Genomic DNA, 15,343 nt, shown 5'->3' with positions numbered 1-15,343 from the left:
CACCCCGGCTATTACGTCAGCCAGCTCAGGCAGGGCCGTTGATACATAGCAGGGGGCCAGGTATATAATCAACAGGCCCACTTGTACCCCTTGCCCCCACTTCACAAGGAGGGACTCTGCACCGTCTATCTGAGGCACAGTGGTCTCCCTCGGACATAGGCTCTCCCTTATAATGACCGCTACCCCACCGCCCCTACCCTACTGACAATGTCCAATTTACATTATGGCTTGTTAGTCAAAAAGATTAGTGCATTATAACTACAGGCTGGAAATGTACTAGAAACACAATGCAGCTTTTTCTTCCACAAAAAAAATCTTAGGATGACTCAGATTTAGCAGTCTACCCCAATATGGCATAATGTGAGGGTCTCTCAAACTGTGAAGCATGCCTCCCTTGTGTAGTGTAGCTAGGGTTCAAGGGAAGTGTTAAGAGCCTCTTAGCTACATATTTGCAATAAACCCACCTTGTTAAAAGTGTTTTCATTGTTCTTTTGTGTTCGTTTTGGTGTTTGGATTTTTGGGACAGGGATGTACATGAAGATTACATTAAAGGGAGATGTGATAACAAAAGGTTTAATAAGCCCTATTTTAGGTGTACAGGAATACAACTCCCATTTTTTTACACATTTCTTAATAATTCAATGATTTGTAATACAGCACAACTAGGGAAATGATGGGGATAAGTGGTTTAATTTTCTCACACTTGAATCGAGGTGGCATGCTGCTGCAAAGCACTGAGAGTGCCAAAATCTTGGTTATACAGCCCAGGGCCAAGAAACTCCAGGTTGCATAATGGGGGTCTTCATAGAGACCACAAATTCCCTTCTCAAGATGGCAGCCACCTTCCTACGTAGTTACGTATGAGACTTGCACTTGTTTTGAACCAATTTTAGCTTGGAGAGACGTAAAACGGAAATTACCTCTTTAATACACCTCCCACTTTATGAGGAAGGGAATTCTCGCCAAGATTCAGTGTTAAGCACATACAAAAAAGATTAAAGGCCTCCACAAAAACACAAGCCCTGGCATAAAAAAAAAAGAACCAACCCGAAGACAACTTTAACTTCCGCATTCAAACGGAAGCGACCATAGAGAGCAACCGAGTCACGAAAGAAAGCACTTGAAAGGTGGCGCTGCTTTAAGCCGCGATGACCTTCCCAAACTGGCGAGACTTCAAAATGCCTCTCCCAAGATGGCAGCGAGCGCTTCCGTGTCGTTGCGCCGTGTTTTCTTCCGGCGGCTCCTTCCGCGAGTTACTTCTATCGGCCCGTCTATGTTTTTTTTTTTTCCCGACCGAAAGCCGTAAGGCGAGTCTCGAATGGGGCGCATGCGCCACGGTGCTCTTTTCTTCCTCTCCCCCCCCCCGTAAACCGGGTTGGGTTATACCGAGATTGCAGTGCATGTTGGGAAGCCGGGGGTTTTGCTGCTTTTTCCTCTCTGGGGGGTCTGGGCCGAGGCTGCATCTGCAGAGATGGTGAGTCAGGGAGAGCAGCCGCCTGCGGGAGCGGGGCCGGGCCTGAAATAGTAGCAGCGGGAAGGCAAGAGCGACCGCGACCCACCTGGAATCACCGTCCTCGCTCCCTTCCCTTTCTTTCTCCTCCCCCGCCCGCCCTTCCNTCCTCGCTGCCCCCCCCCCCCTTTCTTATTTCTTCCCCGGCTCCGTTTTGTGCGGACGCGGTCCGGGTGTCCTCCCCGCGCAGCCCCTTTCCCGACGCCCCAAAAGAGGTGGCTTTCCTGGTGGTTAGCTTCCTTCGGTCTTTCTCCTCCCCTCCCCCCCCCGACGGTTTAATCGGGTTTTCCTCTGGTTCTGCCTCGGCCATCCAGTCCGCTCTATCGTCCCAACAGCCCTGCCAGGTAGGCTCCGAGTAGTAGGATTCCGGGGCAGAAGCAGCCCGGAAGTTTTACGTGATAAGGAAGGCGAGGTCTATCCCGGTGCTGTTAGTGAGGCTGGGCTGTTTTGACGCCCCCCCCGCCCCATCTTGGGACTTCCAAGACGCTGCCTCGTTATTCCTCGCAACTCGTCTGTTTGTTCGTTTGGTAAAGCGTTGGTTGGTGGCTTTTTCAAAGGCACGCAGAACAGACCTTGGTTAGAAAGAGGATAAGTTTAGCTTGGAAGGCTTGATCTCCAAAGAAGTTAAGAGAGGCTTCTGAATGCTTTTGCATCCAGGCTGCTTTGGGCAAAAGGAAAGGTATAGAAAAAACATGTGTTTCAATGTGCAAAAAGCTTCCGGGTAAAGTACCCAGTATACCAAACTGTACCTAGTAAACCAAATTGGCTCTTACAGTGTTGCAAACATAACTCTAAACTTCTAGGTACTTTTACTCTCAAGGGCACAGTACAAAAAGGCTACATGAAACTGGAAGCCGCCACCACCTCCAACAATTGAGTCTGGTCAGTTTTCTAGTTTTTGACTTTTACCCTATGTTCTTCCTTTAAGATGCTCTCCAGAAGCTTTGGACTTCAACTCCCATCACCCCTTGGTGAGCTGGCCCTCTGGCATTGGGGGAAGTGTAAACAAAAATATGTAAAAAGACAAGTGGATTGGGTTGTGTCTTTGATGTAATGCTTCTCTGAAGTGGCCAAAGCACCATTACTGTTTATCTAGAGTTTTTAAAAGGATGTATACAAGAAGAAGAAAAATATTCTATGAGGGTAACTTGCAGTAATCTAAATTTAATGAGTTAATTGGAGTTGGAATTTTATTGGCCTGAAAGTAAACTTTAAAGCAGAGGTCCCCAACCTTTTGGGCACCAGGGACTGCTTCCGCAGAGAAAGGTTTTTCCACGGACTGGAGAGTGCATGGTTTTGTGTGTTGCCTGCATCCCACGGATGGGGCTTTGCTTGTTTGTGCGGCCCGATTGCTGGCATGCCATGGACCGGTACTGGTCCACAGACCGGGGGTTGGGGACCCCTGCTTTAAAGTACGTATACTTAGAGGAAGTTAAAAAAAAAGATGTATTAGAATGTTTTAATTTTAGAAATGTTTTTAAAGAAAAGCTTGGTTTTTTTTTTAAATGGATGAAAAAAATATTTTTCCCTTTAAGGTTAAAGAATCTGAAAGAATACAAGGAATTTTGTTAATATAAATGGTGTTAGCTTATAAAGATTATTAAGTGCAAAACATTATTTCAATAGCCAGAAAGAGAAAGCAGTAATGGTTGAATTGATTGTTCTATTCAAAGAGGAGAATATATTTATGTTTTTTATTTGGATATCACTTCTGGATTTTGTGCTTGTGATGAAAAAAATGAAACTTTGACTTTGGTTTTGCCGACTGGATAGATTTGGTGTTACAGAAATGGCTAGTTGTATACTAATGTGTAAAAGTAAAAAGTTGAGGTTGTAATGTTGTTATCTTGTACTGTGCTAAAAAGAGTCATAAGTCAACGCCTTTTTCTTCCCTCAATTTTTCCCCCCTTTTTTCTTCCCTTAATTTCCTATTTTTCTTTGTACATTGATACATTGATAAAACAATGAAAGTTATATAAGAAACTGGGTGATCTTGGGCTGATTACTCTTTCAGCCCTAGAAAAGAGGCAATGGCATATAGGGATTTATCCAAGCAGTTTCTAAGAATCAGACACAATTGAACAGAAGTAAAAATATACATATATTAAGACTGAAAGTGTAAGAGACTCACCTAAAGTTACCTATGAATATCCTGTCTGAGGAGGAATTTGAGCTTGGGCTCTGTTATGGCCTACTAGATACATAAACCCTAATGTCATGATTTTGGATATGATTTAATCTGTAGCCTGCCTTTCCTCACCATATTAATTTTCACCTTTATTATTTTTATAAATAACTCAAGACAGCTAATGTACCTAATACTTCTTTATCTTCCTATTTTCTTCCAACAACTTGTGAGTTGACTGAAAGCGACTGGCCCAAAGTCACCCATCTGGCCTTCATGCCTAAGGTAGTAGTAGAATTCATAGTTTCTAGACCAAAATGGCTCTCTACATCACATCTCATCTCTATAGCCTACCTGTTTTTCCTCCTACAACAAACCTGTGAAGTAACAGGGATTGGGAGGTATTTACAAACCAAAATCAACTAAACCGCTTTCCTGGCTTAGGCTGGATTGAATCTGCCTCTCTCCAGTTCAATGTCTGAGCCTAAGGAGTGAATCAAAAACTTGGTTTCTGTAAAATAGGGTGATTTAAACATTAGCTAAGGAAGCTTATCCTTTATGATGGAGAGAAGTTAAGTTGCCAGGATTTTTGCATTCTAAATGGGCAAGTATCTAAATTAACTCTGAGATTTTTACCACAAGTAAAAGAATTTTGGATAACTTCTGAAATAGGACAAAACCCCCATAAAATAATAGTTTGGGGAATCTTGCAAATGTGAGGATCAGAGTTGCTAATATGGGTTTGCATTATACAGTATATGAGAACTGAACCATTGCTTTACCAGAGCTTTTCCCAAATTAGTGCTATCTAGATATACTGGACTACAATGCCTACCCATTCTGTTGTTATTCCTACTGGCCATGAACGATGGGAATTATCAGCCAAGACATATGAAGAGTACCAGGCTCAGGAAGCTTGAATTCTGTAAAAATCTATTTGGAAGATCTAGCACCTGTGGTTCCTCTGCCAGGGTGTCTTTTATTAGATTCACAAATTGTAGTAAGCCAAGGTTTGTTTAACAAATGAATTAATTGGGTTTGCCCAGTATACTTACCAATTGAGATCTAATATGTTATATATTCTCTTTGGTATCTATGGAGGGTCTGGTAGCATTGACTACTTGGAGTGCCTTCTATTGGTTTTAGCTAATATGCCCAGCTGCATATCTACATAGAGAGGAACAATTTTGCCATAGTCATTTGTGGTCCTGGGTTCTATCTGGAAAAGACAGTTGTAATTCTCTGTATGTGGTTTAATAGAGAGACTACCTGCATCTATAAAAACTCACCTGAGCCTTAAAGTAGGCCATAAGAACTAGTCACATGGTTATTAGTTGGCAAGTATGAGAGATAGGATTGTAGTATATTGTGAAAATAGTTGTTCAATGGTGTCACCCTTGGGAATGCCTGAAGAAGGATTACATTTATTACAACCTTAGGATTCTAAGGTGTTAAGCTGGTTGTAAATGATAGTGCTAATTTTAGTATACAATTGTTAACCACTGCTGTTTTATTTATAGCAAATCTCAATTGGCTGACCCCCAGAAGACCTCAGAAGCAACAACAAAATCTGAATTTAGGCCACTTTTTCAAACAGTGGACTTGTCTGTTGCTTAGCAAATCAATCTGAACAGCATACATATATTTTATGTTTATTACGTAAATGTGGATGTAGCAAACACCTGGGAATAATTCCTCTCAATTGTTCTGTAAAACATAGGTTTTACTGTACTTTATATTTTATACTTTGGAGAATAATTGTCAGTCCTACATACCAAGTTGTAGTTTTCCCATGGAACCTTGTATAAAACAATGTCATTATCATTATTGATAGTGATGGCTTGTTTGGATAAAACCAAGAATGCTACAGATCATCTTTTGCCCAACAGGATGTCTTTCTAATGATCCGACGTCACAAGACAACTATCTTCACAGATGCCAAGGAGTCCAGTACAGTGTATGAGCTGAAAAGAATTGTGGAGGGGATTCTTAAGAGGCCTCCAGAAGAACAGAGATTATACAAGGTATGAAGAGTTTATTATAGAAAGTACTGTACTTTGGGACTTTTCTAATAAATTACAGCATTACACCAGGGCCTGCTGTTTACTAAGTTAGTATATCAGTGCTCTCTTTGATCATTTATTACATCAAAAAAATTTTTTAGTCTAACCAAACTGCTGCTCTTAGGAGAAACTCTCATCTGAGATCTTACCCTGTTAACTTTCCAGAGGGCTATGAACACCTGACTCTTCCCCTAAGCATTGGGTTAAAATAGCAGTTGAGCTGTAAGGATAATAGGTTGGTACGTGGGGGAAGAATATTTTTGTTTTTAACTTTTTTTTTTAATGGATTGTTATGAGGTGCCTGACATCGTCATATGAAACAGGTGACCATATATGTCCTGTAAATACTTGGTCTGCAGCACCAGAAATCCCAATCACTCTTAATTACATTTTTTTAGCCTATAGAATTTCCAGGAGATCTGCCTTTTTTTTTTCCCACTGCTTGGTCTGAACCAGATTATAAGGAACAAATCAGTCATTAGCTGATTCTGATGGTCTTTTGGAGTCCCACTGTTCAGGGGAAGAAGATAGCCCTTAGGCTTCTGGATTTTGCTAGTCCTTATCTCTGTACTGAGTAGTTTGGGAAATACGTCTAGGGCAGGCATGTCAAACTTGCGACATCACGTGACATCGTGCGACATATCACGACTTTTTCCCCATTGCTGGCAATGGGGTGGGCGCAGTTTCGGTGTGACGCATCCAGCCCGTGGGCCGGCAGTTTGACATGCCTGATCTAGGGCCATGACCTGCAGCTGTATGTAATATGTTTTAATGTTGGAAGTAGCCCTCTCTGATCTTCATATGTTGCTTAAAAATCCTATACAGTAGACACCTGAGTATTTCTTCAGTGGAATAAATTCATAACCAGCCATCAAACAATATCCATGTAAAACATCAAGCAATTAACAATCCACAGAGTTGTATCAGGTATACCAATACAATTGGTTCACCACACACCTAGTCCTTTGTCCCATCTAAGAAACTGTTTTTCAGCATGCCCTGGAAAATTAGGGATTAAAGAATCCTTAGAATTAGAGCCCTAACCTCATACTTCATTTTTTTTAGTAAGGTCAGAAATAGAATCAAGAAGGGAGATAGCAAATGGTTTCCAGTACATACTGGTTTGCAAGTAGAACAGTTTTAGTGGGAAAAAAATACAGACTCCTTACTACAGGTATTCCTCGACTTACAACCACAATTGAGCCCAAAATGTTGTTAAGTGAGACATTTGTTAAGTGAGTTTTGCCCCATTTTACAACCTTTCTTGCCACAATTGTTAAGTGAATCACTGCAATTGATAAATTAGTAACCCAGTTGTTAAGTGAATCTGGCTTCCCCATTGACTTTGTCAAAAGGTTGCAAAAGGTGATCACATGATCTTGGGACATAGCAATGGTCATAAGTTTGAACAAGTTGCCAAGCATCTGAATTTTGATCACTTAATCACAGGGATGCTACATAAGTCACTTTTTTCAGTGCTGTTGTAACTTTGAATGGTCACTAAATTAACTGTTATAAGTCAAGAATTACCTGTATTCTATCCTTTACCCCCAATTCTATGGCAATTTGATGTGCATAGGACAGTTAAACCATATCCTAAAGAACTTGCAGTCTAGTTGCCTAATTTCCTGGTTTTAATTACTCATATAAGTAGTAGTAGTTCCTGATTACCAGATTTTTTTTTAGAGACTTCTCTTGCATTCTGGTGCAAATTACCCCATTTTTCAGGATGATCAGCTGCTGGATGATAGCAAAACTCTTGGAGACTGCGGCTTCACCAGTCAGACAGCACGGCCACAGGCCCCAGCAACAGTCGGCTTGGCCTTCAGAGCCAGTGGTGAGTGAAGTTGTTGCATGCTTCTTGAAACCAAAGAAACACAACATTTTCATTGAAGATTCAGAGCCTACGACAATGAAGTGGTTTATACTGATAACCTAAGGGAGTTGACCAAATTTGCCTTTGAAGAATATTCTGTGCCTGGGATGCTCTCTTTGAAAAGATCCACTTGCAATGGCGTAATGCCACACATAAGCCATGTAGAGCTTTTAGTACCTGCCATCTTAGAGCCAAATCTGGTCCAGGAGTTCCCGATCATTGGCTAACTAATCATGCTGAAAATTGGCAACACAGATGTCTACCATTTCGCACTGAGGCAAGAAATATACACAAACTATAGTAGAAGCCTTGAAACAGGCTTAAGGTAGTTTTTAAAATACAGCTAACCCTTTTTTGCCATAGCCATTAAGTGAATTGTTAAGTGAATCCAGCTTCCTCCAAAGACTTTGCTCATCAGAAATCCCCTACAAAGGTTGCAAATGGCGATCACGTGACCCCGGGATGCTGCAACCATCATAAATTCATGCTGGTTGCCAAGCGCCCAGATTTTGATCATGTGACTTCATGGATGCTACAATGGTTCTAAGTGCGAAGGCCGAGCCTAAATCACTTTTTTCAGTGCTATTGTAACTTCAAACAGTTGTTAAACGAATAGTTGGAAGTTGATGACTACCTATAAAATCTTGTACTTTTCAGAAAGGGGCCGGGGGGGGGGGAGAGAGAGAACGATCATCCCAGCCATTTTTACATAATCGCTTCATTAGCTGCACCCCTTTTACCCCTCGCATAAAAAAATACAGCTCCCAGTGGTCTAATCCTGTTCCAGAGACTTACATTCTCAAAAATAGACTAGACAACCCAGAATCCCTTAAGCACGAGAGTGAGATTTCATCAAAGCAACAAGTTGATGAATTTTAACATGTGTCTCTTACTGGATTGTAAGCTTCTCAGCTACAATAATGTGAATTATTGTAAAATGCTTTGTGCAAGGTTGCTTTTATAAAACATTTGGAATCTTCAGGTGGTCCAGAATCCAGCTGCTAACTGTAGTCACGATTGATGATAGAGAGATTTTATTAAAACACCACCTCTGTGTGTGTCCCCCCCCCCCAATCAATTGGAAGCGATGGTTGTAACCTATAAAACCATATTAAGTCATGATGGCCCCCATATTGTTAACCATGTGGGTATCCCTTTCAGGGAAAATTAATTTTATTTTGACAGGCCTTTAGTGAATAAATAGAATAATATTTTGAACTCAAAATAGTTGTTAAAGAGTTTGAAATCAATTGTTTGGGTCACTTTGAAAATGTATTTATTTATTTATATCTTGCCTTTATTCTTTTTACAAATAACTCAAGGCAGCGAATATATCCCCTTAACTCTATTGCCTCTTAACTCTATTTCAAGTTTAAATTACTATTTTGAGCTCAAAATTGGTTATTGTGGACCACAGAACATTTCTGAATGACTGGAACATTTCAAGCTGTTGAGCTTGAAATGGGTCGTTTCAAACTTGAAGTGTTTGAAATACAACATATTTTGCACACTCTTACAAAGCACTATTAAAAGTAGAGCAGTATAAATACCCATTGAATTCATCCGCTTAATACTTAACACACCAAAGGCCTACATCATTTATTTGTTTTTATTCATAATTTTAGTTGCCTGGACTGTCGATTTTGGCAGAAAGATGGGCATAAATATAGTAATTAAATAAATTTTATCTCAGATGGGAAACAAGCCACTGATTTTAAAAATCCTCATGTAGTTACAGAGAATGAAAGCAAATAGGGTTGCCTTAGGAATAACAACTATTTTTCCCCTAGGTTTGCAGGCAACCAAAAGAAAGATATATTAATAATATTACTTACATCCAAGTATCATAGAATCATAGGGTTGACAGTGACCTTGGAGGTCTTCTAGTCCTACCTACTGCCCAAGGGAGGAACCTCAAACAATCTTGGACAAATGGTTGCCCAATCTTTTCTTAAAAACCTCCAGTGATGGATCACTCACAACTCCAAAAAGCAAGCTAGGCCACTGCTTAATAATTCTCATTGCCAGGAAATTCCTGCTTATTTGCAGGTTGGATCACTGCTTCTTCTACCCTCAAGTGCTATGGAGAAAGCACCTCTTCCCTGTGGCAACCCTTCAAATATTGGAATACTTCTCTGTGTTAAGCTTAATATAGCTAGTTCCTTTAGCCATTTTTCATAGAATTTAGCCTCCAGACCCCTTATCACCTTTGTTGCTCTTCTCTGCACACTTTCTAGGGCCCCAGCATCTTTTTTGCATTATGGTAACCAGAACTGGATGCAGTATTCCGAATGTGGCCTCATCAGTGTGAATGGTGTAGAAATAAAATGGTTATATGCTGCTTCTGAACCAGGTTACTTTTATTGCACCAGTCCACCAGAGCCTTCACCTCTTCCCTATAAGCATCTTCATTGTCATCCCGGATAAGACCCACCACTGCTGTGTCCTCTGCATACAGTGAGGGGAAAAATTATTTGATCCCCTGCTGCTTTTGTATATTTCCCCACTGACAAAGAAATGATCAGTCTATAATTTTTTTTGAACAAGTTTTATTGGTTTTTTAAGTTTTACAACAAGATGCTCGAGAAACACCGTGGTGATGGGGTAATCAATCATCCAAAAACAAAGTCATATATATATAACTCAAATTAATACATTAGACGTTCCCTCTCTGTTTCCCTCAAATAGTATAATATATTTAAAATAATCCATTTCTAGATTACATTTATATAGATCCAAATCCTGTTTTTAAGCTTTACTAATTTACAATTACCATAATCTGATTTAATCTTAAATAAACATATTATTAGTACTTCGGGTACCCCTTCTAAAATACACATAATATTCCAGCAATAACATTCTAATATTTCCAGATGTATTCTAATTCTTAATCTAATAAATCATTAATTTTTTCACAAATCTCTCTTATTTCTTCTTCCACTACAAAATAATTATCCTAGTTAAGATAAAAATATTACTCTACTCTATGTATATATAGTCTATCAGTCAATCTATTTCTATAACAGAACAAAACAAAACACAAAATCATTTCAGTCCATTAGGTAGGATTTAAATCTCATCCAAATAATTATCATAACTAAAACACAGATATTATTACACAAAATATCATCTTACTAACTTGACATAGTCAATTAATTGTTAGATCAGTCCAAATCTCTGAAGCCTCTTCCATTTTCTTATTCTCGTTCCATTACAAAATAATTTTCATACATAAAATAAACATATTATTTCAAAAAATACATTCTTACTCTGTTTCACATATATATTCTACTAATCACGAGTTTTCCTCTCGTTTCTAAATCTGAATCTTAAACCTTAAATCAATCCGTATCTCTACAAGACCTTTTTAACCTGTTACATGTAATTTTAAGTCTCTTTTTCAGTCTTATTCTGGCTTTCTTTTTGTGCCAAGCAGGTTTCCATAACAGAGCCTCTATTTCAGCAGATAGGTCTCCCTTTATTCCTTGTGATGTCATTTGGATCAATGGAAGACATCCCATCCTCTGTTTTTAGGAGCCTGACTCCTTTGTAGTTAGACCCTTGTTGCTTTAGAAATTCAAGTCTCAATGTTTGGTTCAGCTGAGTAAAACATACAGTTGTATCCAGTTTTATGGTTAGTAGTTGGTTATCAAAGGTGTCATCGTTTTCAGTAAGTCATGTTTGTACATCAATTCCTGTTATTTTTGGAGTTGTATGTAGTTTGATTAAGGTTACCTTTTGATCCTTAGAAATCTCAATAGGATGCTTATGAGGTAATATAAATTCCTTTTTAATATAGGTTAATTCCTCTTCTGGTGTATTTTGGCCTATAGGATAATCAGTTGAAGTCTGGAAGTCAGTTTGAGGGTTTGTAGTAAGGTTTCTGACTCTTATTTCTGTAGTAATCTCTTTTATTTTAGCGCATACTTGCTCAGTGGCTTCATGAATTTTTTCCAATATAAGTTTATAGTTTAGTTGTAAATAAGGTTTCTCCATTTCAGTAATAGTTAGAAGCAGTCCTTTTATCTTTTAGTGGAGGCTATATTTAATAAGAGTTAACCAATGTCCACCCCCACAGTTTCTAACAGCTGCATCAACTTCTTTATCTTTTCCCTTTTATAATAATTTGAAGGTCAAGCCAACCTCATCTCCAAACAGAAGCAGGCAATTGCAGTATTAGGTTTCACCACAAGATGTCCTCAGTGGGTTACAAAATCTTTCCCAGACACCAATAAAATGAGTTTTCTTTTTCTTTTTCTTTTTTTTTCTTTTTTTTTTAGAAAAAAACTCTATAAAAGGGTTTTTTCAGGACCCCAGTTAGAAGTAAAATATAGTCATTAAAGTTAGTTATTCTGTCCTTTTATTCAGCGCTTTTCTTCCCACGCAAACAAATGCCGCTCTCTCAGGGCAGGGAAATAGTTCCAAGAGGGCTTTTTACAGGCAAAGAGAAAAATAGGGTGAAGAGAGGAAAAGAAGGGTCTCACCCGGATCATTCGCGGTGGTTCTTAACGCTTAGATGTTCTTGTGACTTTCGGCTGGTGCAGCTGCATGATCGGCCATCTTGCAGGACTATCTTTGCTCCGTCAGCCCTAAGGAGTTAGCTGGAGCCACAGGAGAAGCTGCCACCCTCCTGCAGTCACCAGAAAGCCTCCTCATCGGTGGTCGCCCCTCCAGGGCGACTTTCAACCCCCTTCGGGGTCTACCGGCGAAGGAGAATCGGCCGGTGAAGAGTCGAGTCTCTTCGCCCGACCGCAGTTGCCGGGAACCGGAACCAGAAGTCATCAGTCTATAATTTTAATGGTAGGTTTATTTTAACAGTGAGAGACGGAATAACAACAACAAAAAAATCAGAAAAAAAGTTATAAATTGATTTGCATTTTAATGAGTGAAATAAGTATTTGATCTGCTAGCAATCAGCAAGATTTCTGGCTCCCAGGTGTCTTTTTATACAGTAACAAGTTGAGATTAGGAACACACTCTTAAAAGGGAGTACTCCTAATCTCAGCTTGTTACCTGTATAAAAGACACCTGTCCACAGAAGCAATCAATCAGATTCCAAACTCTCCTCCATGGCCAAGACCAAAGAGCTGTTCAAGGATGTCAGGGACCTACACAAGGCTGGAATGGGCTACAAGACGATCGCCAAGCAGCTTGGTGAGAAGGTGACAACAGTTGGTACGATTATTCGCAAATGGAAGAAACACAAAATAACTGTCAATCTCCCTCAGTCTGGGGTTCCATGCAAGATCTCACCTTGTGGAGTTTCAATGATCATGAGAATGGTGAGGAATCAGCCTAGAACTACACAGGAGGATCTTGTCAATGATCTCAAGGCAGCTGGGACTATAGTCACCAAGAAAACAATTGGTAACACACTACGCCATGAAGGACTGAAATCCTGCAGTGCCCGCAAGGTCCCCCTGCTCAAGAAAGCACATGTACAGGCCTGTCTGAAGTTTGTCAATGAACATCTGAATGATTCAGAGAACTGAGTGAAAGTGTTGTCAGATGACACCAAAATCGAGCTCTTTGGCATCAACTCAACTCGCCCTGTTTGGAAGAAGAGGAATGCTACCTATGACCCCAAGAACACCATCCCCACCATCAAACATGGAGGTGAAAACATTATGCTTTGGAGGTGTTTTTCTGCTAAGGGGACAGGACAACTTCACCACATCAAAGGGACGATGGACGGGGCCATGTACCATCAAATCGTGGGTGAGAATCTCCTTCCCTCAGCCAGGGCATTGAAAATGGGTCGTGGATGGGTATTCCAGCATGACAATGATCCAAAACACATGGCCAAGGCAACAAAGGAGTGGCTCAAGAAGAAACACATTAAGGTCCTGGAGTGGCCTAGCCAGTCTCCAGACCTTAATCCCATAGAGGGAGCTGAAGGTTCGAGCTGCCAAATGTCAGCCTCGAAACCTTAATGACTTGGAAAGGATCTGCAAAGAGAAGTGGGACAAAATCCCTCCTGAGATGCGTGCAAACCTGGTGGCCAACTACAAGAAATGTCTGACCTCTGTGATTGCCAACAAGGGTTTTGCCACCAAGTACTAAGTCATGTTTTGCGAAGGGGTCAAATACTTATTTTACTCATTAAAATACAAATCAATTTATAATTTTTTTGAAATGCATTTTTCTGGATTTTTTGTTGTTATTCTGCCTCTCACTGTTAAAATAAACTTACCATTAAAATTATAGACTGATCATTTGTCAGTGGGCAAACGTACAAAATCAGCAGGGAATCAGAAGTGTAGGTGTGAGCTGTTTATGTGCTCAACTAGTTTGCCACCCCTTTGGATTTCTCATGATCCTCATTTTTGATTTGGGATTTATAGTAGCCAGTGATGTAGCATAAAACAGTACCATTCCAAAATGATGGCTTCATGCATACCTTTCTCCCTCTTCAGAAGATGCCTTTGAGAACCTCCGCATCGATTCCTTTTCCAGCCCCCCAGAGCTCCCAGACGTGATGAAGCCCCAGGACTCTGGCAGCAGCGCTAATGAGCAAGCAGTGCAGTGAAAGATCAAGGCTACTGGAGTTTGCTGCACAACTCATGATATCCTTGAGCCCTCTTCCCCCAGCCTCATCTGACATGGAGAAAGATATGGCGTCATCCCTTGTCTCTGATCCTGGTTTCCCATTTAGCCCTCTTCCTCTAAGCAAGACTACATGTCGCCCTTCTAAGCCCATCCTCACTCATCTGACAGAGCTGTTTTCACTTTGGTTTTGAAAATAATAAAAGGTCAGCTGTTTTTTCCCCCTTTTTGTCTTGCGTTGTATGCCTGTGCAATGAAATGGAAAGATGGCCCTGGGACAAAGAGGAGGCGATATCATGACAATTATTCCATAAGCGTTTCTGCAACGATTATTCTGCTCATGTCTTTATGTCAAACTGTCTTTCTTGCTGTCTTAAACACAAAGACAGCTAACCTGTAGTTAAATACGCTATCAACACCTTCTAAGGCAGGGGTGTCAAACTGCCAGCCCATGGGCCGGACACGTCACCAGGAAACCGTGCCCACCCCATTGCCGGCAATGGAGAAAAAGCTCCGATACGTCACATGACGTCGCGAGTTTGACATGTCTATTCTAAGGCAACCCCAAAGGTGCTTTTTTTTTTTTCCTTTCAAGAGGCAACTGGACTTCCTTTGTTTTTTTCTTGAAAATGTTTTGCTTCTTATCCAAGAAGTGAAAAAACATCTTCAAGGAAAAACAACGTCCAGTTGCCTCTTGAAAGAAAAAGAAAAAAGCACCTTTGGGACAACCATGACCTGGATGACTGAGAATCGGTCTTCTAAGGCAGCTTTCATCAACCTGTAACTTTCCATTGTGTTGGGATTCCATCATCTAATTTTTGTAGTCATATGAGAAAAAAAATCACTAGTAAATGTGAATTTCTTATTGCCTGTCAAGGTTAAGACAGACTCCTCATATCTTAGGTAACATTAGGCTCCTTGGAAACTGCTATATGTAATCACATGTCACTGCAACACTCATGCAATTAATGCTCTACTTCATGATAGGCAACCTGGTGCCCTCTGCGTGTCTTGGACTGCAAGTCTCACAATCCCTTGCCATTAGATGTGCTGGCTGAAGCTGATGGAGTTGACATTAAAATACTTAAGAGGGCATTCAATAGCCTACCCAAGCCTACTTTTTCACTGTAGTGTTGCTCACTTGCTCTCCTGACTTTTATTTTTTCCTAATTGTCGGATCTAGATTGGAAGTTGAGAGTTTAGTCTGTGACACCAAAGCTGAT

General features: G+C 40.4%; 1 protein-coding gene across 2 annotated transcripts; it reads left to right on the top strand.

The window, feature by feature from the left end:
• The first annotated feature begins 1,289 nt into the window (after positions 1-1,289).
• On the top strand, positions 1,290-14,336 carry LOC107294138 (elongin-B). 2 transcript variants are annotated; one of them, XM_015823344.2, is made up of 4 exons: positions 1,290-1,474; positions 5,525-5,659; positions 7,427-7,535; positions 13,994-14,336. In XM_015823344.2, exons 1-4 carry the CDS (start codon positions 1,472-1,474, stop codon positions 14,101-14,103), a joined length of 357 nt encoding a protein of 118 aa, XP_015678830.1. In that variant the 5' UTR covers positions 1,290-1,471; the 3' UTR covers positions 14,104-14,336. The 2 variants fall into 2 exon arrangements, with proteins under 2 accessions (XP_015678830.1, XP_015678829.1); XM_015823343.2 differs by having other exon boundaries at positions 1,293-1,474; positions 13,991-14,336.
• Positions 14,337-15,343: the final 1,007 nt, after the last annotated feature.

The sequence above is a fragment of the Protobothrops mucrosquamatus genome, unplaced genomic scaffold, assembly GCF_001527695.2.
Source record: "Protobothrops mucrosquamatus isolate PMUCROS unplaced genomic scaffold, P.Mucros_1.0 scaffold1840, whole genome shotgun sequence".
NCBI lineage: Eukaryota > Metazoa > Chordata > Lepidosauria > Squamata > Viperidae > Protobothrops > Protobothrops mucrosquamatus.
The sequence above is the reverse complement of the archived record's forward strand: the minus strand, read 5'-3'. Positions and strand labels throughout refer to the sequence as shown.

What these genes read in the sequence shown, in the direction of transcription:
- LOC107294138 (XM_015823343.2), top strand. An exon ending in AAGAACAGAGATTATACAAG is followed by an intron (nt 5,660 to 7,426) that starts GTATGAAGAGTT and finishes CCCATTTTTCAG; the next exon opens with GATGATCAGCTGCTGGATGA. An exon ending in CTTGGCCTTCAGAGCCAGTG is followed by an intron (nt 7,536 to 13,990) that starts GTGAGTGAAGTT and finishes CTCCCTCTTCAG; the next exon opens with AAGATGCCTTTGAGAACCTC.